Genomic DNA, 27,449 nt, shown 5'->3' on the forward strand with positions numbered 1-27,449 from the left:
TCCCATACAGCAGGTGGGGGTCCTGTTCCCATACAGCAGGTGGGGGTCATGTTCCCATACAGCAGGTGGGGGTCCTGTCCCCATGCAGCAGCTACAACTAAAAACTGAGTGCTTGTTTAAACTCTGGTTTGGAACCAATGGGGTCAAAACATTAGCTAGCAACAACATGTAATAATTAACCAGAGGTAATTGACATTAGCTAGCTACAATATGTAATAATTAACCAGAAGTAATTGACATTAGCTAGCTACAACATGTAATAATTAACCAGAGGTAATTGACATTAGCTAGCTACAACATGTAATAATTAACCAGAGGTAATTGATATTAGCTAGCTACAACATGTAATAATTAAACAGAGGTAATTGACATTAGCTAGCTACAACATGTAATAATTAAACAGAGGTAATTGACATTAGCTAGCTACAACATGTAATAATTGACCAGAGGTAATTGACATTAGCTAGCTACAACATGTAATAATTAAACAGAGGTAATTGACATTAGCTAGCTACAACATGTAATAATTGACCAGAGGTAATTGACATTAGCTAGCTACAACATGTAATAATTAACCAGAGGTAATTGACATTAGCTAGCTGAAATTAGCCAGTTAGCTAGCAAACATTCCTTGACGTTCTTCTCCCTAAAGAATTCAGAACAGGGACTACCACTTAGCAGGAGTTTGTTGTGTACATTTCGAGAAACTGTTTTCCAGCAAGTGTTGTTGTGTAGCTACCAGTCTGTCCTGGAATGGGTTGTTGATGTGGGTGGTAGTAGCTATTTAGAGACACTAGAATGCAGTGTTGATGTGGGTGGTAGTAGCTATTCAGAGACACTAGAATGCAGTGTTGATGTGGGTGGTAGTAGTCATGCGGAAGCTATTGATAATAAGAGGGCGCCAGCATATTGAAAAGTTCCTCCTTTTCCAAGAACCATTTAGGATAAGAAAGGTTAAAATATGAACCCATTGATTAGTAAAGGTTAAAATAGGAGGAACCCATTGATTAGTAAAGGTTAAAATAGGAGGAACCCATTGATTAGTAAAGGTTAAAATATGAATCCATTGATTAGTAAAGGTTCAAATAGGAACCCATTGATTAGGAAAGGTTAAAATATGAACCCATTGATTAGTAAAGGTTAAAATATGAACCCATTGATTAGTAAAGGTTAAAATATGAACCCATTGATTAGTAAAGGTTAAAATATGAACCCATTGATTAGTAAAGGTTAAAATAGGAACCCATTGATTAGTAAAGGTTCCCAGAGGAACTCTAAAGATGAAAAGGTTTGTGTAAGAATCTTTTTTACATTTCAACTTACCTAATTAAACCCCTAATTATTATTATTATTATTTTATTGAACCTTTATTAAACTAGCCACGTCAGTTAAGAACAAGTTCTTATTAACAATGAAGGCCGACCCCGGGTCAAACCTGGACGACCCCGGGTCAAACCTGGACGACCCCGGGTCAAACCTGGACGACCCCGGGCCAAACCTGGACGACCCCGGGTCAAACCTGGACGACCCCGGGCCAAACCTGGACGACGCCGGGCCCAACCTGGACGACCCCGGGTCCAACCTGGACGACGCTGGGCCAATTGTGCGCCGCCCTATGGGACTCCCAATCACGGCCAGATGGGATACAGCCTGGATTCTTAGTGTTTCTTCTGAAAGAGGCTAGATTTTCTTAATGCCACGTTTCTTTAGACCTGTCTAAAATAAATAATATAGTTATTGTGATGGTGTAGAATATATTACATGGAGTTATTGTGATGGTGTAGAATATATTAAATGGAGTTATTGTGATGGTGTAGAATATATTACGTGGAGTTATTGTGATGGTGTAGAATATATTACATGGAGTTATTGTGATGGTGTAGAATATATTACGTGGAGTTATTGTGATGGTGTAGAATATATTACATGGAGTTATTGTGATGGTGTAGAATATATTACATGGAGTTATTGTGATGGTGTAGAATATATTACATGGAGTTATTGTGATGGTGTAGAATATATTACATGGAGTTATTGTGATGGTGTAGAATATATTACATGGAGTTATTGTGATGGTGTAGAATATATTACATGGAGTTATTGTGATGGTGTAGAATATATTACATGGAGTTATTGTGATGGTGTAGAATATATTACATGGAGTTATTGTGATGGTGTAGAATATATTACATGGAGTTATTGTGATGGTGTAGAATATATTACATGGAGTTATTGTGAGTGTAGAATATATTACATGGAGTTATTGTGATGGTGTAGAATATATTACATGGAGTTATTGTGATGGTGTAGAATATATTACATGGAGTTATTGTGATGGTGTAGAATATATTACATGGAGTTATTGTGATGGTGTAGAATATATTACATGGAGTTATTGTGATGGTGTAGAATATATTACATGGAGTTATTGTGATGGTGTAGAATATATTACATGGAGTTATTGTGATGGTGTAGAATATATTACATGGAGTTATTGTGATGGTGTAGAATATATTACATGGAGTTATTGTGATGGTGTAGAATATATTACATGGAGTTATTGTGATGGTGTAGAATATATTACATGGAGTTATTGTGATGGTGTAGAATATATTACATGGAGTTATTGTGATGGTGTAGAATATATTACATGGAGTTATTGTGATGGTGTAGAATATATTACATGGAGTTATTGTGATGGTGTAGAATATATTACATGGAGTTATTGTGATGGTGTAGAATATATTACATGGAGTTATTGTGATGGTGTAGAATATATTGCATGGTGTTATTGTGATGGTGTAGAATATATTACATGGAGTTATTGTGATGGTGTAGAATATATTACATGGAGTTAATGTGATGGTGTAGAATATATTACATGGGGTTATTGTGATGGTGTAGAATATATTACATGGAGTTAATGTGATGGTGTAGAATATATTACATGGAGTTATTGTGATGGTGTAGAATATATTACATGGAGTTATTGTGATGGTGTAGAATATATTACATGGAGTTATTGTGATGGTGTAGAATATATTACATGGAGTTATTAGACTTTTTAAAGTGTAGATGTTCCAAAGGTCTGTATCAGTGGCTTGTAGTCTTTCCGTGGAATCCAGGACATGCTAAATGAATTGATGTTAATTAAGGGTCAATTACCATGAGACTGTCAGTCTGCATGACAATCACCGGCTGACAAAATGTCATGACCGACACAGCTCTAGGTGACATCAATAAGGGATCACAGCTTTCACCTGGATTCACCTGTTCAGTCTGTCATGGAAAAAACAGGTATTTCTAATGTTTTGTACACAGTGTATATCATGTGTATATAATAAACAAACTTGAACTGAGCAGGGAAGGGGAGGGCTGCCAGAAAGGGAGGGAAGGGGGGGCAGCCAGAAAGGGAGGGAAGGGGGAGGGCTGCCAGAGAGGGAGGGAAGGGGGCAGCCAGAAAGGGAGGGAAAGGGGGAGGGCTGCCAGAGAGGGAGGGAAGGGGGAGGGCTGCCAGAGAGGGAGGGAAGGGGGAGGGCTGCCAGAGAGGGAGGGAAGGGGGGCAGCCAGAAAGGGAGGGAAGGGGGGAAGACCAGAAAGGGAGGGAAGGGGGAGGGCAGCCAGAAAGGGAGGGGAAAAGATGGGCAGATTTGTGTTTAGTTTGTAGGTGAACAAAACATAAAAAATACGTAGGTACTTAAATGACCTCAAATATTATGTATCTAAAAATCTCAGATGAGTTAAGGAGGACAGATGACAACAGCAGCAGCCAGGAGGAAATGATATGGTAGTTGATGATGTAGGAGACCCAGACACAGACCTAGAGCTGTGGAGGTCATGATGTAGGTGACCCAGACACAGACCTAGAGCTGTGGAGGTCATGATTTATTGTCAGCCGTTTATTGTCATGCAAAAGACTGTTAGTCTCAAGGTAAATGACTGTTAGTCTCAAGGTAAGTTAGTTAGTTAACATTGACACTTTATCAACTGCTGTCCTCCACTGTCTACAAGCTGCTGATGAGCACATTTGGAACATCTACATTTAAATCAGTATACATGTAATATTCACCATCACAATAAATCCATTATTTATTTTAGGCAGGTCTAAAGAAACATGATATGAAGAAAATGTTTTTTAGAAGAACAGAATATGAGTCGCCTACTTATGTTATCTGGCTGTATGCTCTATGTCATAGACTGTAGGCTTGTTCATTTAGCAGACTAGATACAGTATGTTATCTGGCTGTGCTATAGACTGTAGGCTTGTTCATTTAGCAGACTAGATACTGTATGTTATCTGGCTGTATGCTCTATGTCATAGACTGTAGGCTTGTTCATTTATCAGACTAGATACTGTATGTTATCTGGCTATATGCTCTATGTCATAGACTGTAGGCTTGTTCATTTAGCAGACTAGATACTGTATGTTATCTGGCTATGCTATAGACTATAGGCTTGTTCATTTATCAGACTAGATACTGTATGTTATCTGGCTATGCTATAGACTGTAGGCTTGTTCATTTAGCAGACTAGATACTGTATGTTATCTGGCTATATGCTCTATGTCATAGACTATAGGCTTGTTCATTTAGTAGACTAGATACTGTATGTTATCTGGCTATGCTATAGACTGTAGGCTTGTTCATTTAGTAGACTAGATACTGTATGTTATCTGGCTATGCTATAGACTATAGGCTTGTTCATTTAGCAGACTAGATACTGTATGTTATCTGGCTGTGCTCTATGCTATAGACTGTAGGCTTGTTCATTTAGTAGACTAGATGGGTCTACGCATATAAGTCATGTGCCATTATTTTATATTATATGATTTTATGGAAATAAGAATATCATTGTAATTAGCTGAATTAAATAGAAAGATTATTTTTCTGTAACTTTAGTTGTGATTGATACAAACTTTAGTAAAGCCAATTCTAAAGTGTAGCTTCACCAGGACATCTACTGAGGCATTTCAACAGTGGCACAGCAACAGGTAGTCAGGGAGACACTTAAACACATCCCCTACATTCATCTAGAAATATAACAGATTTTATTCAAAAAATTTAATGTAGAGTTTATTCTCGCAATACTGCCACTTTATTCTCAAAGTATTGCCACGGAGACAACAGAATAATAGGATATGATGGAAAGAGACACCAGACAAGACATAGAGACAGCAACAGAAGAATATGGTGGAAAGAGACACCAGACAAGACATAGAGACAGCAACAGGAGAATATGATGGAAAGAGACACCAGACAAGACATAGAGACAGCAACAGAAGAATATGATGGAAAGAGACACCAGACAAGACATAGAGACAGCAACAGAAGAATAGGATATGATGGAAAGAGACACCAGACAAGACATAGAGACAGCAACAGAAGAATATGATGGAAAGAGACACCAGACAAGACATAGAGACAGCAACAGAAGAATTGTATATGATAGAAAGAGACACCAGACAAGACATAGACAGCAACAGGAGAATATGATGGAAAGAGACACCAGACAAGACACAGAGTCAGCAACAGAAGAATATGATGGAAAGAGACACCAGACAAGACATAGAGACAGCAACAGAATAATTGTATATGATGGAGAGAGACACCAGACAAGACATAGAGACAGCAACATAATAATTGTATATGATGGAGAGAGACACCAGACAAGACATAGAGACAGCAACAGAAGAATTGTATATGATGGAGAGAGACAGATTGGCTCAATGGCAAGGTCAGAGTTTAGAGAGGAGCTGCTACCCCTGGGGAGAGAGGAGCTGATACCCCTGAGGAGAGAGAGGAGCTGCTACCCCTGAGGAGAGAGGAGCTGCTACCCCTGAGGAGAGAGAGGAGCTGCTACCCCTGAGGAGAGAGAGGAGCTGCTACCCCTGAGGAGAGAGAGGAGCTGCTACCCTGGGGAGAGAGAGGAGCTGCTACCCCTGCGGAGATAGGGAGAGAGAGGAGCTGCTACCCCTGGAGAGAGGAGCTGCTACCCCTGGGGAGAGAGAGCTGCTACCCCTGAGGGAGAGAGGAGCTGACCCCTGGGGAGAGGGGAGACCCCTGGGGAGAGGAGCTGCTACCCCCTGAGCTGGAGAGAGGAGCTGCTACCCCTGGGGAGAGAGGAGCTGCTACCCCTGGAGAGAGAGCTGCTACCCCTGCTGCTACCCCTGGGGAGAGAGGAGCTGAGCTGCTACCCCTGGGGAGAGAGGAGCTGCTACCCCTGGGGAGAGAGAGCTGCTACCCCTGGGAGAGAGGAGCTGCTAGCTGCTACCCCTGGGAGAGAGGGCTGAGAGAGGAGCTGCTACCCCTGGGGAGAGAGGAGCTGCTACCCCTGGGAGGGGAGAGAGGAGCTGCTACCCCTGGGAGAGGAGCTGCTACCCCTGGGGAGGAGCTGCTACCCCTGGGAGAGAGGAGCTGCTACCCCTGAGGAGAGAGAGGAGCTGCTACCCCTGGGGAGAGAGGAGCTGCTACCCCTGGGAGAGAGGAGCTGCTACCCCTGGGGAGAGAGTAGCTGCTACCCCTGGGGAGAGAGGAGCTGCTACCCCTGAGGAGAGGAGAGCTGCTACCCCTGAGGGGAGAGAGGAGCTGCTACCCCTGGGGAGGAGCTGAGAGAGGAGCTGCTACCCCTGCGGAGAGAGGAGCTGCTACCCCTGGGGAGAGAGAGGAGCTGCTACCCCTGGGGAGAGAGGAGCTGCTACCCCTGGGGAGAGAGGAGCTGCTACCCCTGGGGAGAGCTGAGAGGAGCTGCTAGCTGCCCCTGGGGAGAGAGGAGCTGCTACCCCTGAGGAGAGAGGAGAGGAGCTGCTACCCCTGCTACCCCTGGGAGAGAGAGGAGAGAGGAGCTGCTACCCCTGGGGGAGAGAGGAGCTGCTACCCCTGGGGAGAGACCCCTGGGGAGAGAGGAGCTGCTACCCCTGGGGGGAGGAGAGAGGAGCTGCTAGGGGAGAGAGGAGCTGCTAGCTGCTACCCCTGGGAGGAGCTGACCCCTGGGGAGAGGAGCTGCTACCCCTGGGAGAGAGAGCTGCTACCCCTGGGAGAGGAGCTGCTACCCTGGGGAGAGAGGAGCTGCTACCCCTGGGGAGAGAGGAGCTGCTACCCCTGGGAGAGAGGAGCTGCTACCCCTGGGGAGAGAGGGAGCTGCTACCCCTGGGGGAGAGGAGCTGAGGAGCTGAGGAGCTGCTACCCCTGGGGAGAGAGAGCTGCTACCCCTGGGGAGAGAGAGAGCTGCTACCCCTGGGAGAGAGAGCTGCTACCCTGGGAGCTGAGCCCCTGGGAGAGAAGAGCTGCTACCCCTGGGGAGAGAGGAGCTGCTACCCCTGGGGGAGAGAGGAGCTGCTACCCCTGGGAGAGAGGAGCTGCTACCCCTGGGGAGAGAGGAGCTGCTACCCCTGGAGGAGAGAGCTGCTACCCCTGGAGCTGCTAGAGAGGAGCTGCTACCCCTGGGGAGAGAGGAGCTGCTACCCCTACCCCTGGGGAGAGAGGAGCTGCTACCCCTGGGGAGAGAGGAGCTGGAGAGAGCTGCTACCCCTGGGGAGAGAGAGGAGCTGCTACCCCTGGGGAGAGGGGAGCTGACCCCTGGGGAGAGAGGAGCTGCTACCCCTGGGGGGAGAGAGAGAGCTGCTACCCCTGGAGCTGCTACCCCTGGGGAGAGAGGAGCTGCTACCCCTGGGGAGAAAGAGAGAGGAGCTGCTACCCCTGGGGAGAGAGAGCTGCTACCCCTGGGGAGAGGAGCTGCTACCCCTGGGAGAGAGGAGCTGCTACCCCTGGGAGAGAGGAGCTGCTACCCCTGCGGAGAGAGGAGCTGCTACCCCTGCTACCCCTGGGAGAGAGGAGCTGCTACCCCTGGGAGAGAGGAGAGAGGAGCTGCTACCCCTGGAGGAGAGAGGAGCTGCTACCCCTGGGGAGAGAGGAGCTGCTACCCCTGAGGAGAGAGAGGAGCTGCTACCCCTGAGGTGAGAGAGGAGCTGCTACCCCCCTGCTACCCCTGGGGAGAGAGGAGCTGCTACCCCTGGGGAGAGGGGAGCTGCTAGGAGCTGCTACCCCTGGGGGGAGAGACCCCTGGGGGGAGCTGCTACCCCTGGGGAGAGAGGAGGGGAGAGAGAGCTGCTACCCCTGGGAGAGAGGAGCTGCTACCCCTGGGGAGAGAGGAGCTGCTACCCCTGGAGGAGAGGAGCTGCTACCCCCCTGAGGCTACCCCTGGGGAGAGGAGCTGCTACCCCTGGAGGGAGAGAGGAGCTGCTACCCCTGGGGAGAGAGGAGCTGCTACCCCTGGGAGAGAGAGGAGCTGCTACCCCTGAGGGAGAGAGGAGCTGCTACCCCTAGCTGCCCCTGGGGAGAGAGAGCTGCTACCCCTACCCCTGGGGAGAGAGCTGAGAGAGGAGCTGCTACCCCTGAGGAGAGAAAGGAGCTGCTACCCCTGGGGAGAGAGGAGCTGCTACCCCTGGGGAGAGAGGAGCTGACCCCTGAGAGGAGGAGCTGCTACCCCCCTGGGGAGAGGGAGCTGAGAGGAGCTGCTACCCCTGGAGAGAGGAGCTGCTACCCCTGGGAGAGAGGAGCTGCTACCCCTGAGGAGAGAGAGGAGCTGCTACCCCTACCCCTGGGGAGAGAGAGAGCTGCTACCCCTGAGGAGAGAGGAGCTGCTACCCCTGGGGAGAGAGGAGCTGCTACCCCTGGGGAGAGAGCTGCTACCCCTTGCTGCTACCCCTGGGGGGAGGAGCTGCTACCCCTGGGGGAGAGGAGCTGCTACCCCTGGGGAGAGAGGAGCTGCTACCCCTGGGGAGGAGCTGCTACCCCTGGGGAGAGAGGAGCTGCTACCCCCTGGGGAGAGAGGAGCTGCTACCCCTGGGGAGAGAGCGGGGAGCTGCTACCCCTGGGGAGGGGGAGGAGCTGCTACCCCCCCTACCCCCTGCGGAGAGAGGAGCTGGGGAGAGAGGAGCTGCTACCCCTAGCTGCTACCCCTGGGGGGAGAGGAGCTGCTACCCCTGGGGAGAGAGGAGCTGCTACCATTGGGGAGAGAGGAGCTGCTACCCCTGGGGAGAGAGGAGCTGCTACCGTTGGGGAGAGAGGAGCTGATTCCCCTGGGGAGAGAGGAGCTGCAACCAGGAGAGACTGCGATTCTGCTCGGAAGAGCTTAACGATTGGTGATTGTTGGGGCATGTTTGGCAGGAGCTTCAGTGATGAAGACTGCTGAACTTGCTGATGTTTCACAATATGCCACGGCCGTCTCAGTCACCAGGTCTTAAACACAATTGAACACCACCATCAACAAAACACCAAATGATGGACTTTCTTGTGGAAGAATGGTGTCACATCCCTCCAATAGAGTTCCAGACAGTTGTAGAATGTATTCCAAGGCACATTGTAAGAGCTGTAAAGAGAGAGGGAGGGAGAGAGAACAGGCAGAACCTGATATGTAAATGAGCAGAGCAAACAAAAGCAACTTCAGACGACCGAATGATCATTCAGACTCTGTTTCTATTGAGAGATAAAAGGTAAGACCACGATTGTTATGTGTATTCATATAGTTGATGATATTGTTATGTGTATTCATATAGTTGATGATATTGTTATGTGTATTCATATAGTTGATGATATTGTTATGTGTATTCATATAGTTGATGATATTGTTATGTGTATTCATATAGTTGATGATATTGTTATGTGTATTCATATAGTTGATGATATTGTTATGTGTATTCATATAGTTGATGATATTGTTATGTGTATTCATATAGTTGATGATATTGTTATGTGTATTCATATAGTTGATGATATTGTTATGTGTATATAGTTGATATTGATATTGTTATGTGTATTCATATAGTTGATGATATTGTTATGTGTATTCATATAGTTGATGATATTGTTATGTGTATTCATATAGTTGATGATATTGTTATGTGTATTCATATAGTTGATGATATTGTTATGTGTATTCATATAGTTGATGATATTGTTATGTGTATTCATATAGTTGATGATATTGTTATGTGTATTCATATAGTTGATGATATTGTTATGTGTATTCATATAGTTACTGTTCCATCGATGTGGATGGGGGGGTGTTCCCTCTGCTGTTTCCTGAAGTCCACAATCATCTCCTTAGTTTTGTTGACGTTGAGTGTGAGGTTATTTTCCTGACACCACACTCCGAGGGCCCTCACCTCCTCCCTGTAGGCCGTCTCGTCATTGTTGGTAATCAAGCCTACCACTGTTGTGTCGTCCGCAAACTTGATGATTGAGTTGGAGGCGTGCGTGGCCACGCAGTCGTGGGTGAACAGGGAGTACAGGAGAGGGCTCAGAACGCACCCTTGTGGGGCCCCAGTGTTGAGGATCAGCGGGGAGGAGATGCTGTTGCCTACCCTCACCACCTGGGGGCGGCCTGTCAGGAAGTCCAGTACCCAGTTGCACAGGGCGGGGTCGAGACCCAGGGTCTCGAGCTTGATGACGAGCTTGGAGGGTACTATGGTGTTGAATGCCGAGCTGTAGTCGATGAACAGCATTCTCACATAGGTATTCCTCTTGTCCAGATGGGTTAGGGCAGTGTGCAGTGTGGTTGAGATTGCATCGTCTGTGGACCTATTTGGGCGGTAAGCAAATTGGAGTGGGTCTAGGGTGTCAGGTAGGGTGGAGGTGATATGGTCCTTGACTAGTCTCTCAAAGCACTTCATGATGACGGATGTGAGTGCTACGGGGCGGTAGTCGTTTAGCTCAGTTACCTTAGCTTTCTTGGGAACAGGAACAATGGTGGCCCTCTTGAAGCATGTGGGAACAGCAGACTGGTAAGGGATTGATTGAATATGTCCGTAAACACACCGGCCAGCTGGTCTGCGCATGCTCTGAGGCGCGGCTGGGGATGCCGTCTGGGCCTGCAGCCTTGCGAGGGTTAACACGTTTAAATGTCTTACTCACTTCGGCTGCAGTGAAGGAGAGACCGCATGTTTTCGTTGCAGGCCGTGTCAGTGGCACTGTATTGTCCTCAAAGCGGGCAAAAAAGTTATTTAGTCTGCCTGGGAGCAAGACATCCTGGTCCGTGACTGGGCTGGGTTTCTTCCTGTAGTCCGTGATTGACTGTAGACCCTGCCACATGCCTCTTGTGTCTGGTGATTGAACACCACCATCAACAACACCACCACCATATTGTTGTGTATATTCATATAGTTGATGATATTTATGGTGGACAGTGTTGTAATAGTCCTTAAATGTTTGATATTATATATATTTATATGTATTAGATGCATGGGTTGAACTCGTTCTGGTCCCATCTGTCTGATCACTCCTACACTATCTAGAATCTGAAAGGGTTTATTGGCTGTCTCCATAGGAGAACCATTTGTAGGACCATTTTTGGTACTAGGTAGAACCCTTTTGGGTTCCATCAAGAACCCTTTCCACAGAGTGTTCTACATGGAATCAAGAAGGGTTCTAGCTGGAACCCAAAATAATCTCCTATGTGGACAGCTGGAGGACCTGTTTGGAACCCTTTATTCTAATAGTGTACTGTATCATAGGTCTATAGACCAGGGTGATCTCCTACTGTATCATAGGTCTATAGACCAGGGTGATCTCCTACTGTATCATAGGTCTATAGACCAGGGTGATCTCTTACTGTATCATAGGTCTATAGACCAGGGTGATCTCCTACTGTATCATAGGTCTATAGACCAGGGTGATCTCCTACTGTATCATAGGTCTATAGACCAGGGTGATCTCCTACTGGATCATAGGTCTATAGACCAGGGTGATCTCCTACTGTATCATAGGTCTATAGACCAGGGTGATCTCCTACTGTATCATAGGTCTATAGACCAGGGTGATCTCCTACTGTATCATAGGTCTATAGACCAGGGTGATCTCCTACTGGATCATAGGTCTATAGACCAGGGTGATCTCCTACTGTATCATAGGTCTATAGACCAGGGTGATCTCCTACTGTATCATAGGTCTATAGGCTTGTCTTCTCTAAACACAATAAGCAAATAAACATTTTCTCTTTCTAATCGACTGTTAATGCTTTTCACTCAGGAAGGTATGTTGTTTGAAAGAGACAATTATTGTGGAAAGCCAAGCAACATACACTTCCTAAAAACAGGTTTTGTGTATTCATTAGTGTCCAATATAGCAAAACATTTGGCAACAGAAACCAATTAGGTAATGTTCTACAGCTGTTTATGCAACAGTTTAAAACTGTAGGCTGTGGAGTAAATTAATGAATACAGCCCATGTAGTAGCCGACGGCTCGGCTGTTTATGCCTGATGCTGACACCTGAACGTAGGGGGGTATTTTGTATTATTTAACTATGCAGTCTGTCTGGGAACGGAGTTCTGCTAAATATCAGGACGCCAAATTCAAACAACAGAAATCTCATAAATCTAATTTCTCAAACATACAAGTGTTAGGCACCATTTTAAAGATTCTCGTTAGTCCATCCAGTGTCTGATTTCAAAAAGGCTTTACAGCGAAAGCTCCAAAAATGATTATGTTAGGTCACCACCAAGTCACAGAACGACACAGCCATTTTTTCAGCCAAAGAGAGGAGTCACAAAAAGCACAAATAGAGATAAAATTGATCACTAACCTTTGATGATCTTCATCAGATGACACTCATAGGACTTCATGTTACACAATACATGTATGTTTTGTTCGATAAAGTGCATATTTATATCCAAAAATCGTATTTTACATTGGCGTGTTACGTTAAGTAGTTCCAAAACATGCAGGGATTTTGCAGAGAGCCACATCAATTTACAGAAATACTCATAATAAACATTGATAATAGATACAACTGTTATACATGGAACTTTAGATAAAATTCTCCTTCAGCAACCGCTGTGGCAGATTTCAAAACAACTTTACGGAAAAAGCATACCATACAATAATCTGAGTACAGAGACCAAAACAGCCAAAGAAATATCCCCTATGTTGTGTAGTCAACATTAGTCAGAAATAGCATTATAAATATTCACTTACCTTTGATGATCTTCATCAGAATGCACTCCCAGGAATCCCAGTTCCACCATAAATGTTTCATTTGTTCGATAAAGTTCAACATTTATGTCCTTTTGTTAGGACGTTTGGTAAACAAATCCAAATGCGCGTGCAAGTCCAGCGTAAAGGTAGAAGGAAAATTCCAAAAAGTTAGATTACTGGTCGTAGAAACATATCAAACGAAGTATAGAATCAATCTTTAGGATGTTTTTATCATAAATATTCAATTTTAACCTTGACAATCATTTCATTATTTCTCAAGAGCAGCAAGGGAATCTAGAGACTCAACCTTTGTAAAATCACAATCACCTTTATTCACCAAGTACATTTTCAATTTGAAAATATTCCTGCATCAACAGGAAATGTGAATTTTTATGTGAATTATAATTAATGGACATTATTGTAGGGGTTGATACATTTGTTGTAAGGTGGAAATGACAAATTTCAGAAGCCTTTTTAAACCTCAAATACACTTCAAGTTGATATGGTGCTGCTTGTGATAGACAACATTTAGAGACAGAATACAGACAGAAGAGTTTACACAAAGTTTCTGTACAACATTATACACAACTCGATTGATTATAGAGCTATAAGAGAATGAACAGTGGATATACAGATATACAGTACAGTGGCTATAGAGTTGATATACAGGACAGTGGATATACAGTTGATATACAGTACAGTGGATATACAGTTGATATACAGTACAGTTTATATACAGTACAGTTGATATACATTACAGTGGATATACAGTACAGTGGATATATAGTTGATATACAGTACAGTTGATTTATAGTACAGTTGATATACAGTACAGTGGATGTACAGTTGATATACAGTACAGTTGATATATAGTACAGTGGCTATACAGTGGATATACAGTTGATATACAGTACAGTTGATATACAGTACAGTTGATATATAGTTGATATGCAGTACAGTGGCTATACAGTTGATATACAGTACAGTGGCTATACAGTTGATATACAGTACAGTGGATATACAGTTGATATACAGTACAGTGGATATATAGTTGATATGCAGTACAGTGGCTATACAGTTGATATACAGTACAGTGGCTATACAGTTGATATACAGTACAGTGGATATACAGCTGATATACAGTACAGTGGATATACAGTTGATATACAGTACAGTAGCTATACAGTTGATATACAGTACAGTTGATATACAGTTGATATACAGTACAGTTGATATACAGTTGATATACAGTACAGTGGATATACAGTACAGTGGATATACAGTTGATATACAGTACAGTAGCTATACAGTTGATATACAGTACAGTGGATATACAGTTGATGGGATATTTTGACAGGACAAGATGCTAGAATATGCATATAATTGACAGCTTGGGATAGCAAACACTCTCAAGTTTCCAAAACTGTAAAAATATTGTCTGTGAGTATAACAGAATTGACATTGCAGGCGAAAGCCTGAGAAAAATCCAATCCGGAAGTGACTCATCTTTTGAAAGCTCTGCGTGCCGATGCAGATTCCTTTTTCTACGTATTCACCAAGGTGTCTACAGCATTGTGAGATAGTTTTACGCATTTATGTTGAAGAATAAGCGTAAGCGGCTACATTGTGTAAGTGATCACCTGATGTCTCTCAGAGTGATTCTTGCGTAAAATACAGAGGTAGCCCTTATTCCAATCGGTCCTACTGAAAAACCAATTGTCCCGGTGGATATATTATCGAATAGATATTTGAAAAACACCTTGAAGATTGATTATAAACAACGTTTGCCATGTTTCTGTGGATATTATGGAGCTAATTTGGAAAAAAAATTGGCGTAGTCGTGACACCAATTTCCGGTCGATTTCTCAGCCAAACGTGAAGAACAAACGGAGCTATTTCGCCTACAAATAATATTTTTGGAAAAAAGGAACATTGTCTATCTAACTGGGAGTCTCGTGAGTGAAAACATCCGAAGCTCATCAAAGGTAAACGATATAATTTGATTGCTTTTCTGATTTTCATGACCAAGTTACCTGCTGCTAGCTGGACATAATGCTATGCTAGGCTATCGATAAAATTACACAAATGCTTGTCTTGCTTTGGCTGTAAAGCATCATTTCAAAATCTGAGATGACAGGGTGATTAACAAAAGGCTAAGCTGTGTTTCAATATATTTCACTTGTGATTTTCATGAATAGGAATATTTTCTAGGAATATTTATGTCTGCTGCGTTATACTAATTCGTGTCAGTCGATGATTACGCTCCCGGATCCGGGATGGGTAGTATCAAGATTAAGATCCAACATCTGTAGCACTATACAGCATATATCAGGATATATATACCTCTCTAATGTATATGACTCTATCAGGATATATATACCTCTCTCTAATGTATATGGCTATATCAGGATATATATACACCTCTTCCATGTGTATGACTATATCAGGATATATATACACCTCTCTCTAATGTACATGGCTCTATCAGGATTCACTTTTGACCGATTGACATCTTTTATTTACTGTTGTTTAGGCTGGTTGAATGAGTTGCCTATGAAAGCTACTTCATCTGTAAGAAAACAGCAGTGACAGTGGTGTAAGTTATGTGATTTCCTCATATGAAATTAATTAAAAGTATGTTTGTAGCCTACGCAGTTATAAAATGGCTGTTGAAACTGTAACACATATTTCTCATAACATTAAATAAATGTGTTGGTATGTAGGAAAGACGGGCAGAGTCTCGTAGGTCTACCTACAAACTATTATAAGGTTAGGTCTAGGTTACCTACAAACTATTATAAGGTTAGGTCTAGGCTACCTACAAACTATTATAAGGTTAGGTCTAGGTTACCTACAAACTATTATAAGGTTAGGTCTAGGCTACCTACAAACTATTATAAGGTTAGGTCTAGGTTACCTACAAACTATTATAAGGTTAGGTCTAGGTTACCTACAAACTATTATAAGGTTAGGTCTAGGCTACCTACAAACTATTATAAGGTTAGGTCTAGGTTACCTACAAACTATTATAAGGTTAGGTCTAGGTTACCTACAAACTATTATAAGGTTAGGTCTAGGCTACCTACAAACTATTATAAGGTTAGGTCTAGGTTACCTACAAACTATTATAAGGTTAGGTCTAGGCTACCTACAAACTATTATAAGGTTAGGTCTAGGCTACCTACAAACTATTATAAGGTTAGGTCTAGGTTACCTACAAACTATTATAAGGTTAGGTCTAGGCTACCTACAAACTATTATAAGGTTAGGTCTAGGTTACCTACAAACTATTATAAGGCTATGATCACTTACCATGTTGACAAACCTGATGTTATCTTTGACCTGATCTGAACAGGTCTATGATATGTAGGTTATATGCAGTACAGTCTCTGTCCTGCTACTGGTAGGACTATAACATTATGTGAACTAATCTGAACAGGTTTAGACTGGTCATCTATGATATGTAGGTTATATACAGTACATTCTCTGTCCTGCTACTGGTAGGACTATAACATTATGTGAACTGATCTGAACAGGTTTAGACTGGTCATCTATGATATGTAGGTTATATACAGTACATTCTCTGTCCTGCTACTGGAAGGACTATAACATTATGTGAACTGACCTGAACAGGTTTAGGCTGGTCATCTATGATATGCAGGTTATATACAGTACATAGAGGTATAGACCTTGATCTACATATACCTAACAAACTACTACTATACATCATAACCTAGTCTACTTTACATAATATAACATATCACTAACAACCCACTACTATACATTATAACCTAGTCTACTTTACATAATATAACATATCACTAACAAACTGCTATTATACATTATAACCTAGTCTACTTTAAATCAAATCAAATCAAATCAAATTTTATTTGTCACATACACATGGTTAGCAGATGTTAATGCGAGTGTAGCGAAATGCTTGTGCTTCTAGTTCCGACAATGCAGTAATAACGAGCAAGTAATCTAACTAACAATTCCCAAAAAAAACTACTGTCATACACAGTGTAAGGGGATAAAGAATATGTACATAAGGATATATGAATGAGTGATGGTACAGAGCAGCATAGGCAAGATACAGTAGATGGTATCGAGTACAGTATATACATATGAGATAAGTATGTAAACCAAGTGGCATAGTTAAAGTGGCTAGTGATACATGTATTACATAAGGATGCAGTCGATGATATAGAGTACAGTATCAACGTATGCATATGAGATGAACAATGTAGGGTAAGTAACATTATATAAGGTAGCATTGTTTAAAGTGGCTAGTGATATATTTACATCATTTCCCATCAATTCCCATGATTAAAGTGGCTGGAGTAGAGTCAGTGTCATTGACAGTGTGTTGGCAGTAGCCACTCAATGTTAGTGGTGGCTGTTTAACAGTCTGATGGCCTTGAGATAGAAGCTGTTTTTCAGTCTCTCGGTCCCAGCTTTGATGCACCTGTACTGACCTCGCCTTCTGGATGGTAGCGGGGTGAACAGGCAGTGGCTCGGGTGGTTGATGTCCTTGATGATCTTTATGGCCTTCCTGTAGCATCGGGTGGTGTAGGTGTCCTGGAGGGCAGGTAGTTTGCCCCCGGTGATGCGTTGTGCAGACCTCACTACCCTCTGGAGAGCCTTACGGTTGAGGGCGGTGCAGTTGCCATACCAGGCGGTGATACAGCCCGCCAGGATGCTCTCGATTGTGCATCTGTAGAAGTTTGTGAGTGCTTTTGGTGACAAGCCGAATTTCTTCAGCCTCCTGAGGTTGAAGAGGCGCTGCTGCGCCTTCCTCACGATGCTGTCTGTGTGAGTGGACCAATTCAGTTTGTCTGTGATGTGTATGCCGAGGAACTTAAAACTTGCTACCCTCTCCACTACTGTTCCATCGATGTGGATGGGGGGGTGTTCCCTCTGCTGTTTCCTGAAGTCCACAATCATCTCCTTAGTTTTGTTGACGTTGAGTGTGAGGTTATTTTCCTGACACCACCACACTTTACATAATATAACATCTACATATCACTAACAACCCACTACTATACATTATAACCTAGCCTACTTTACATAATGTAACATCTACATATCACTAACAACCCACTACTATACATTATAACCTAGTCTACTTTACATAATATAACATCTACATATCACTAACAACCCACTATTATACATTATAACCTAGTCTACTTTACATAATATAACATCTACATATCACTAACAACCCACTACTATACATTATAACCTAGTCTACTTTACATAATATAACATATCACTAACAAACTGCTATTATACATTATAACCTAGTCTACTTTACATAATATAAAATCTCTTGCTTGTTGCAAATAAACCTTTCTGAATGGATCAATGATTTCCTCAGATCAATCATGTCCATTTTATCCCTCCTGTCTTATATTCTCAGATACGTTTAGAAAACAGATTGAAAGACAATAAACAGCCTCTTTTAATGAATAAAAATAAGTGTGAGATATGGCCTTGTGTTGCTGTACTGTCTATAACTACCTTAACAAACAGTGACTTATTATTATTATTATTATTATTGTTATTGTTGCTGTACTGTCTATAACTACCTTAACAAACTGTGACTTATTATTATTATTATTATTATTGTTGCTGTACTGTCTATAACTACCTTAACAAACAGTGACTTATTATTATTATTATTGTTGCTGTACTGTCTATAACGACCTTAACAAACAGTGACTTATTATTATTATTGACAGTTACCATGGAGATGAAATGTCACAGCTACATGTTCATGTGATGCATTAAATCACCTGACTGTTTCTATGTCTTTTAGTAAATGTTTTATTTCTCAAAGAGATAATGAATAAATGAGAACAATAATTAGTTGTCACTGTGTTAATCACAACCAACATGTTGGATCTCTGTTTAGTTGTCACTGTGTTAACCACAACCAACATGTTGGATCTCTGTTTAGTTGTCACTGTGTTAACCACAACCAACATGTTGGATCTCTGTTTAGTTGTCACTGTGTTAATCACAACCAACATGTTGGATCTCTGTTTAGTTGTCACTGTGTTAACCACAACCAACATGTTGGATCTCTGTTTAGTTGTCACTGTGTTAACCACAACCAACATGTTGGATCTCTGTTTAGTTGTCACTGTGTTAACCACAACCAACATGTTGGATCTCTGTTTAGTTGTCACTGTGTTAACCACAACCAACATGTTGGATCTCTGTTTAGTTGTCACTGTGTTAACCACAACCAACATGTTGGATCTCTGTTTAGTTGTCACTGTGTTAACCACAACCAACATGTTGGATCTCTGTTTAGTTGTCACTGTGTTAACCACAACCAACATGTTTTATCTCTGTTTAGTTGTCACTGTGTTAACCACAACCAACATGTTGGATCTCTGTTTAGTTGTCACTGTGTTAACCACAACCAACATGTTGGATCTCTGTTTAGTTGTCACTGTGTTAATCACAACCAACATGTTGGATCTCTGTTTAGTTGTCACTGTGTTAACCACAACCAACATGTTGGATCTCTGTTTAGTTGTCACTGTGTTAACCACAACCAACATGTTGGATCTCTGTTTAGTTGTCACTGTGTTAACCACAACCAACATGTTGGATCTCTGTTTAGTTGTCACTGTGTTAACCACAACCAACATGTTGGATCTCTGTTTAGTTGTCACTGTGTTAACCACAACCAACATGTTGGATCTCTGTTTAGTTGTCACTGTGTTAACCACAACCAACATGATGGATCTCTGTTTAGTTGTCACTGTGTTAATCACAACCAACATGTTTTATCTCTGTTTAGTTGTCACTGTGTTAACCACAACCAACATGTTGGATCTCTGTTTAGTTGTCACTGTGTTAACCACAACCAACATGTTGGATCTCTGTTTAGTTGTCACTGTGTTAACCACAACCAACATGTTGGATCTCTGTTTAGTTGTCACTGTGTTAACCACAACCAACATGTTGGATCTCTGTTTAGTTGTCACTGTGTTAACCACAACCAACATGTTGGATCTCTGTTTAGTTGTCACTGTGTTAACCACAACCAACATGTTGGATCTCTGTTTAGTTGTCACTGTGTTAACCACAACCAACATGTTGGATCTCTGTTTAGTTGTCACTGTGTTAACCACAACCAACATGTTGGATCTCTGTTTAGTTGTCACTGTGTTAACCACAACCAACATGTTGGATCTCTGTTTAGTTGTCACTGTGTTAACCACAACCAACATGCTGGATCTCTGTTTAGTTGTCACTGTGTTAACCACAACCAACATTTTATCTCTGTTTAGTTGTCACTGTGTTAACCACAACCAACATGTTTTATCTCTGTTTAGTTGTCACTGTGTTAACAATATTGATGATCAGTTATAGGCTCAACAAACCAACATGTTGGATCTCTGTTTAGCTGTTTGTCACTGTGTTAACCACAACCAACATGTTGGATCTCTGTTTAGTTGTCACTGTGTCAAAACCACAACCTTAGTAACATGTTGGATGTCTGTTTAGGGGTCAGTGCTCTAAAATGAGTCTCTCCGGGAAGAGAGAGGAGGGTGGCCCTGCCTCTAAAATTAATCTCTCTGAGGGACATGACACCAAAGCTAAGAGGTAAGATGATAATTTTATGAATAATTTATAAAGTTTATTTCCAAAATAAATAGCTATCTTAAAATGAATGCACTTACTGTAAAGTTAATCTTCAGAAATAAGCCTGAGTTAATCTGCCAAAATGAAGACAAAATGCTATGCAGACAAACATGGTATCACTTGTTATACATAATTATTATACATAAATCATTGCCAAAAGCACAAGACATACTGTTGCATGTAGGTCTATATTATTTATGGGTTGATCACATAGAAATATAAAAACATTATTTTTAACTACTGCAATGCAATTACATGTGGCACAGGAACCATTGACTCACTGCATTATTGCATTATTCTATAGTATTATCAAGACACCTGCTGTTAACTCTTAACTACATAGGACAGCTCACGAGGTGTCCAAAAATATCTGCTGACTAGGTGGGTAGGTAATTTAGGTAATGGGTAGGTAACTAGGTAATTTATACCCATAAGTGTAAAATGTCTTTATTCTCAGCACTTATACGACCAATTTTCTACTCTGAGACACTTTGGCCATATGGACCCAGATCTCAACATATTGTTATAAAAAAACTGAATGTTTGATCTCAAAATGTTGTTATAATTTAAAAAAAATGTTTAACATAATAATAAAAAATGAATATTACTAATGTAACCCACTGTAAAGACTGGGTTTAGTTGATTGTGTTGCACTGCTCGTGTCCGCGTTCTGGAACTGTCCGCGTCCCCGTACAGAACTGTCCGCGTCCCCGTACAGAACTTTCCGCGTCCCCGTACAGAACTGTCCGCGTCCCCGTACAGAACCTAACACCAGCACTAGCATATTGTCCCGTTACGCGCAGAGTGGACTGAGGTGATCTTGGGGAATAACGACGGAGTTTGTTACAGTGTTGAGACGCCGAAGTTTATTGTTCAATTTGCTTTTTTCTTTACGGTCAGGGACAGTATGAGTGTAGCCAGATCCTTTTCACTCTCTATCCTTGTTTCAATTTGTGGTTCACCGGATTCATCATCGAGACGAGAGACAGACGAACGACCTGCTAGCAGTACCAGCAGGTACAGCGGTACAGCTCGGTAATCTAGCTAGTTACTCTACCAGCAGCATCCTAGTTACCATAGCTAGTCGGTACAGCTTACGGTACAACAGGTTAGTAAATTTACCTCAACATCCCCCGGAGAAGCAGAGTAACGACACCAGCCTTTTAGCGGGGCTGACAGACTGACTACAACGCTCGCGACGATAAATTAATTTCGTCATTTAAAATGACACACTGCTCGCGCCATTAACTAACGTCTGGAAGTCCGTTCTATTTGTGAAACTCTTCTTCTGTTTCCCCATCTGAGCTCAGAGGAGATGAGAGATGTAATGTTTGTCTCTGTTGTGTTGAAGACCAATCCAGCAGGAGAGACCAGCCTCCCCTGTTCCCAGCTGTGTGTCCATGAAGAGTGACCGGTCTATGGGTCTACCTATAGAGTTTAGAGAGGGAGACTTTTCTACTGAACAAAGGTAAGAAGAACTCATGGGTCCTGGTCAGTGAGTTAAACAACACTGTCTCTAGTCATTTCTCCTCTCCGTTTTCCAATTCCTCTTTGTTGTTTTCATAATTCATAGGCTAATTCTTTTGTCAATTTTCATAGTCCTAAAACAATATTAAACAAACACAACATTCCCTCCCTGTGTGTGTGTGTGTGTGTGTGTGTGTGTGTGTGTGTGTGTGTGTGTGTGTGTGTGTGTGTGTGTGTGTGTGTGTGTGTGTGTGTGTGTGTACTCCTGGATGAGGAGATGTAATCTCATGTTTGTCCACAGAAACCAACAGGAGAGATCAGAGTCAGAGATTCTCAGTGGTCAGTCTTCCCAGAGTCATCAAACAGACCTGGCCTCCATATTCAGTGTATGTGGTCCTGTTATGTACATTTGTTTTTGTTTACCTCAAGTAAAGTTGATCTGTCAATCATTCATTAATGTGTTAATGAGAAAGCATTTATTCTCTTGCTTAACTTATTTACTTTATTTATTTCAGATGCTTGAAGAGAAAATTATGACATTTGTGAAGAACGAGCTGAAGATGTTCAAGAGGATTCTTAGTCCAGAACTCCCAGAAGGCTTTGAGAGTCAGAAGCAGGATAAGGAAGTGGTGGATGCTGAAGATGAGCAGCAGGAGAGCAGTGCCAGAGAGGGGGCTCTGAAGATCACACTGCACATCCTGAGGAAAATGAACCAGAAGGAGCTTGCTGACACACTGGAGAAATGTAAGATCTGTCTGCCTCATGTTGAATGATGTTTTATAACATTTAAATGTAGCTAAAGTACAGCTAAAGTAGCTGTGTAACTCAATGATATTGTAGCAGCCTTAACACAACACCTAGTGACCTCATCAAGTAGAAGCAGGGATGTGTTGTGGTGATTAATTTAGAGAGAGAGAGAGAGAGAACATTAATAATACCATCAATAATACCAATAATAATATAATCAGTCACACCAGTCTGTAATGCATTATGAAAACATTTACACATTTATACAGTCAGTTAAGAGAATACATGATTATAATGTAAAACTTTATAACAGTCCTACAATACTGTAGGCATTAAAACAGACAGTAATATTAATATCCTCTGTGTTATTTCTAGATTCAGATGAGCTTGCAGTGATTTGCCAACGTGAACTCAAATCTAATCTAAAGAAGAAGTTTCAATGTGTATTTGAGGGGATCGCTAAACAAGGAAACCCAACACTTCTCAATAAGATCTACACAGAGCTCTACATCACAGAGGGTGGAACAGGAGAGGTCAATAATGAACATGAGCTGAGACAGATTGAGACCACAACCAGGAAACAAGCAAGACCAGAGACTGCAATCAAATGTAACGACATCTTCACACCCTTAACTGGACAAGACAAACCTATCAGAACTGTGCTGACAAAGGGAGTCGCTGGCATTGGAAAAACAGTCTCTGTGCAGAAGTTCATTCTGGACTGGGCTGAAGGAAAAGCAAATCAGGATGTCCAATTTGTATTTTCATTCCCTTTTCGGGAGCTGAATTTGATGAAAGAGGACAAACACACTTTCATTGAACTTCTTAATCACTTCTCAATGGAAACCAAACAATCAGGAATCTCCATCTACAACAAGTACAAAGTTCTGTTCATCTTTGATGGTCTGGATGAGTGCCGACTGCCCCTAGACTTCCAGAAGAACAAGATCTGTTGTGACGTCACAGAGTCAACCTCAGTGGATGTTCTGCTGACAAATCTCATCAAGGGAAATCTGCTTCCCTCTGCTCTCCTCTGGATAACTACCCGACCTGCAGCAGCCAATAAGATCCCTTCAGGGTGTGTTGACCAGGTGACAGAGGTACGAGGGTTCAATGACCCACAGAAGGAGGAGTACTTCAGGAAGAGATTCAGTGATGAGGACCTGGCCAGCAGAATCATCTCACACATAAAGACATCAAGGAGCCTCCACATCATGTGCCACATTCCAGTCTTCTGTTGGATTTCTGCAACAGTCCTTGAACACATGCTGAAACATAAGAGAGAAGAGATGCCCAAGACTCTGACTGAGATGTACACACACCTTGTGGTGTTTCATACCAAACAGAAGAATGAAAAGTATCTTGGGAAAGAAGAGACAGGTCCACACTGGAATAAAGAGAGCATTCTGTCACTGGGAAAACTGGCTTTTCAACAGCTTGTGAATGGCAATCTGATTTTCTATGAAGGAGACCTGAAAGAGGCTGGCTTTGATGTTAATGAAGCCTCAGTGTACTCAGGATTGTGCACACAGCTCTTTAAAGAGGAATGTGGGCTGTACCAGGACAAGGTGTACTGCTTTGTTCATCTGAGCATTCAGGAGTTTCTGGCTGCTGTATATGTGTTCCTCTCATTCATCAACAACAATGAGAATCTAATGGACAAACTGCAAACAAAGTCCAGGAACTTTTTCTTGAGGATCAAACAAAGGCGTAAAGTTACTGTCTACAAGCCTGAAGTTACTCTCTACAAGAGTGCTGTGGATAAAGCCTTACAAAGTGAGACAGGAAACCTGGACCTTTTCCTCCGCTTCCTTCTGGGCCTCTCACTGGAGTCCAATCAGAAGCACTTACGAGGTCTACTGACAAAGTCAAGAAGCAGCTCACAGAGCCATGAAGAAACAGTCAAGTACATCAAGGAGAAGATCAGGGAGAATCCCTCTCCAGAGAGGAGCATCAATCTGTTCCACTGTCTGAATGAACTGAATGACCATTCTCTAGTGGAGGAGATCCAAAGCTACCTGAGATCAGGAAGTCTCTCTGAAGCCAAACTGTCACCTGCACAGTGGTCAGCTCTGGTCTTTGTGTTGCTGACTTCAGAAAAGGAGCTGGATGTGTTTGACCTGAAGAAATACTCCAGATCAGAGGAAGGTCTTCTGAGGCTGCTGCCAGTGGTCAAAGCCTCCAGAGCTGCTCTGTGAGTAAATAAAATGACATATAAGAACTAATCATCAGGAAGAAATATTCAGTTTAGAGAAAAATAGAAAAATATGTGGTATAATATGTTTTTAATATTATATTGAAAAACATATTGAATAAATGCATTGATTTTCATGTTAGTATAACAATATGACCATACAATTCTAGGAGATCGAAGATTTATCTATATGTTTGAGAGAATAAACCAAATGCATCTGCCATTGTCCTTCTACACTACTCGTTAAATCAACAGTGTGTTTGAAGTCATGATGATCTCTTTGTCAGGCTGTCAGGCTGTGGAGTCACAGAGGAAGGCTGTGCTTCTCTGGTCTCAGCTCTGGAGTCAAACCCCTCACACCTGAGAGAGCTGGATCTGAGTAACAATGACCTGAAGGATTCAGGAGTGAAGCTGCTCTCTGCTGGACTGGGGAATCCCCACTGTAAACTGGAGACTCTGAGGTCAGTATTCCTGTAGTTGGTCAACAAGTGATAACTGTTCACCAGATCCACATGTGTTTACCAGACACACATAGTCCACACCATATGTGTTTGGACAGTGAAGCTTACAGTTTTACAAGATGGTATTTTGAGTTTTTGAATAATAATAGTTGTGCTTTATGAGTAGTGATCCCAGGGTGGAAACAAGGCAGTTAACCCACTGTTCCTGGTAGGCCGTCTTTGTAAATAATAATTTGTTCTTATCTGACTTGCCTACTTAAATATAGGTTACATTTTTTTAAATTAAACAAAAAACATTTAAGTAATTGATAAAATGTACTTAAGTATCAAAAGTAAAAGTATAAATAATTTTAAATTCCTTTTAATCAAACCAGACGGCACAATTTTCTTGTTATTTAAATTTATGGATAGCCAGGGTCGCACTCCAACACTCAGACATCATTTAAAAACAAAGCATTTGTGTTTAGTGAGTCCGCCAGATCAGAGGCAGTAGGGATGACCAGGGATGTTCTCTGTTTAGTGAGTCCTCCAGATCAGAGGCAGTAGGGATGACCAGGGATGTTCTCTGTTTAGTGAGTCCTCCAGATCAGAGGCAGTAGTGATGACCAGGGTTGTTCTCTGTTTAGTGAGTCCTCCAGATCAGAGGCAGTAGTGATGACCAGGGATGTTCTCTGTTTAGTGAGTCCTCCAGATCAGAGGCAGTAGGGATGACCAGGGATGTTCTCTGTTTAGTGAGTCCTCCAGATCAGAGGCAGTAGGGATGACCAGGGATGTTCTCTGTTTAGTGAGTCCTCCAGATCAGAGGCAGTAGGGATGACCAGGGATGTTCTCTGTTTAGTGAGTCCTCCAGATCAGAGGCAGTAGGGATGACCAGGGATGTTCTCTGTTTAGTGAGTCCTCCAGATCAGAGGCAGTAGGGATGACCAGGGGTGTTCTCTTGATAGGTGTGTGAATTAGACCATTTTCCTGTCCTGCTCAGCATTCAAAATGAGTACTTTTAGGCGTCAGGGAAATTGTCTGGAGTAAAAAGTACAGTATTTTCTTTCGGAAGAAAAAGTTGTCAAAAATAGTAAAGTAAAGTAAGTAGTATGTAATGTATTTTTACTTAAGTACTTTACACCACTGCTCAATTGAGATCATTTCCACACTGCGTCTTTGGGCTCCACGATATGGGCAAATCATCTCAAGACTTCTTTTAACCAAATGTTGCAATTGTGATTTGATTTGTGAATAAGAGCAAAGCTCTTGGAATCATGGAAATATAATGACTATTCTAATTCTATAGTTAGAATATAATAGTGGGCACTTTGAATACAGTGTTGTTTGAGATGACAATGAATTAAAATGCCTGGGAGGAGTTATTGTGACAGGATAGGAACTAAAGTGTTGATAAATGGGGACCCTATAATCTTTGGCTACATTGCATGTTTTCTCTTAGCTACTTCATGGAGCTAACATATGTTTGCTAGCTATTAGCATTAGCGGCTAACAATTAGTGTCTCAAGATTTGGTGCAACATGCTAAGAAAAGACAAACCAGCTGTTTTGCTGATGAAAGCAACACAAACTAGTGTCATTATAGAACACTAGTGGATTTATACGAAGAAGCAGAGTAATAACAGCATTGTTGTCATCAACATTGACCAGGCAGAGTAATAACAGCATTGTTGTTATCAACATTGACCAGGCAGAGTAATAACAGCATTGTTGTCATCAACATTGACCAGGCAGAGTAATAACAGCATTGTTGTTATCAACATTGACCAGCAGAGTATTAACAGCATTGTTGTCATCAACATTGACCAGGCAGAGTAATAACAGCATTGTTGTCATCAACATTGACCAGGCAGAGTAATAACAGCATTGTTGTCATCAACATTGACCAGGCAGAGTAATAACAGCATTGTTGTCATCAACATTGACCAGCAGAGTAATAACAGCATT

The 27,449-nt window shown here is 42.2% G+C and overlaps 1 protein-coding gene across 1 annotated transcript in view; it reads left to right on the forward strand.

The window, feature by feature from the left end:
• Positions 1-27,449, forward strand: part of LOC121844457 (NLR family CARD domain-containing protein 3-like) — a gene marked incomplete at its 3' end in the record, with an annotated part of 68,263 nt that overhangs the window by 38,987 nt on the left and 1,827 nt on the right. The window contains exons 2-6 of the mRNA XM_042314574.1: positions 20,500-20,598; positions 21,989-22,105; positions 22,406-22,490; positions 22,620-22,848; positions 23,227-25,045. Of these exons, the coding sequence (XP_042170508.1) occupies positions 20,500-20,598; positions 21,989-22,105; positions 22,406-22,490; positions 22,620-22,848; positions 23,227-25,045 (2,349 nt within the window). The remainder of the gene's footprint in view (positions 1-20,499; positions 20,599-21,988; positions 22,106-22,405; positions 22,491-22,619; positions 22,849-23,226; positions 25,046-27,449) is intronic.

This window comes from Oncorhynchus tshawytscha, unplaced genomic scaffold, assembly GCF_018296145.1.
Source record: "Oncorhynchus tshawytscha isolate Ot180627B unplaced genomic scaffold, Otsh_v2.0 Un_contig_9573_pilon_pilon, whole genome shotgun sequence".
NCBI classification, from domain to species: Eukaryota; Metazoa; Chordata; class Actinopteri; order Salmoniformes; family Salmonidae; genus Oncorhynchus; species Oncorhynchus tshawytscha.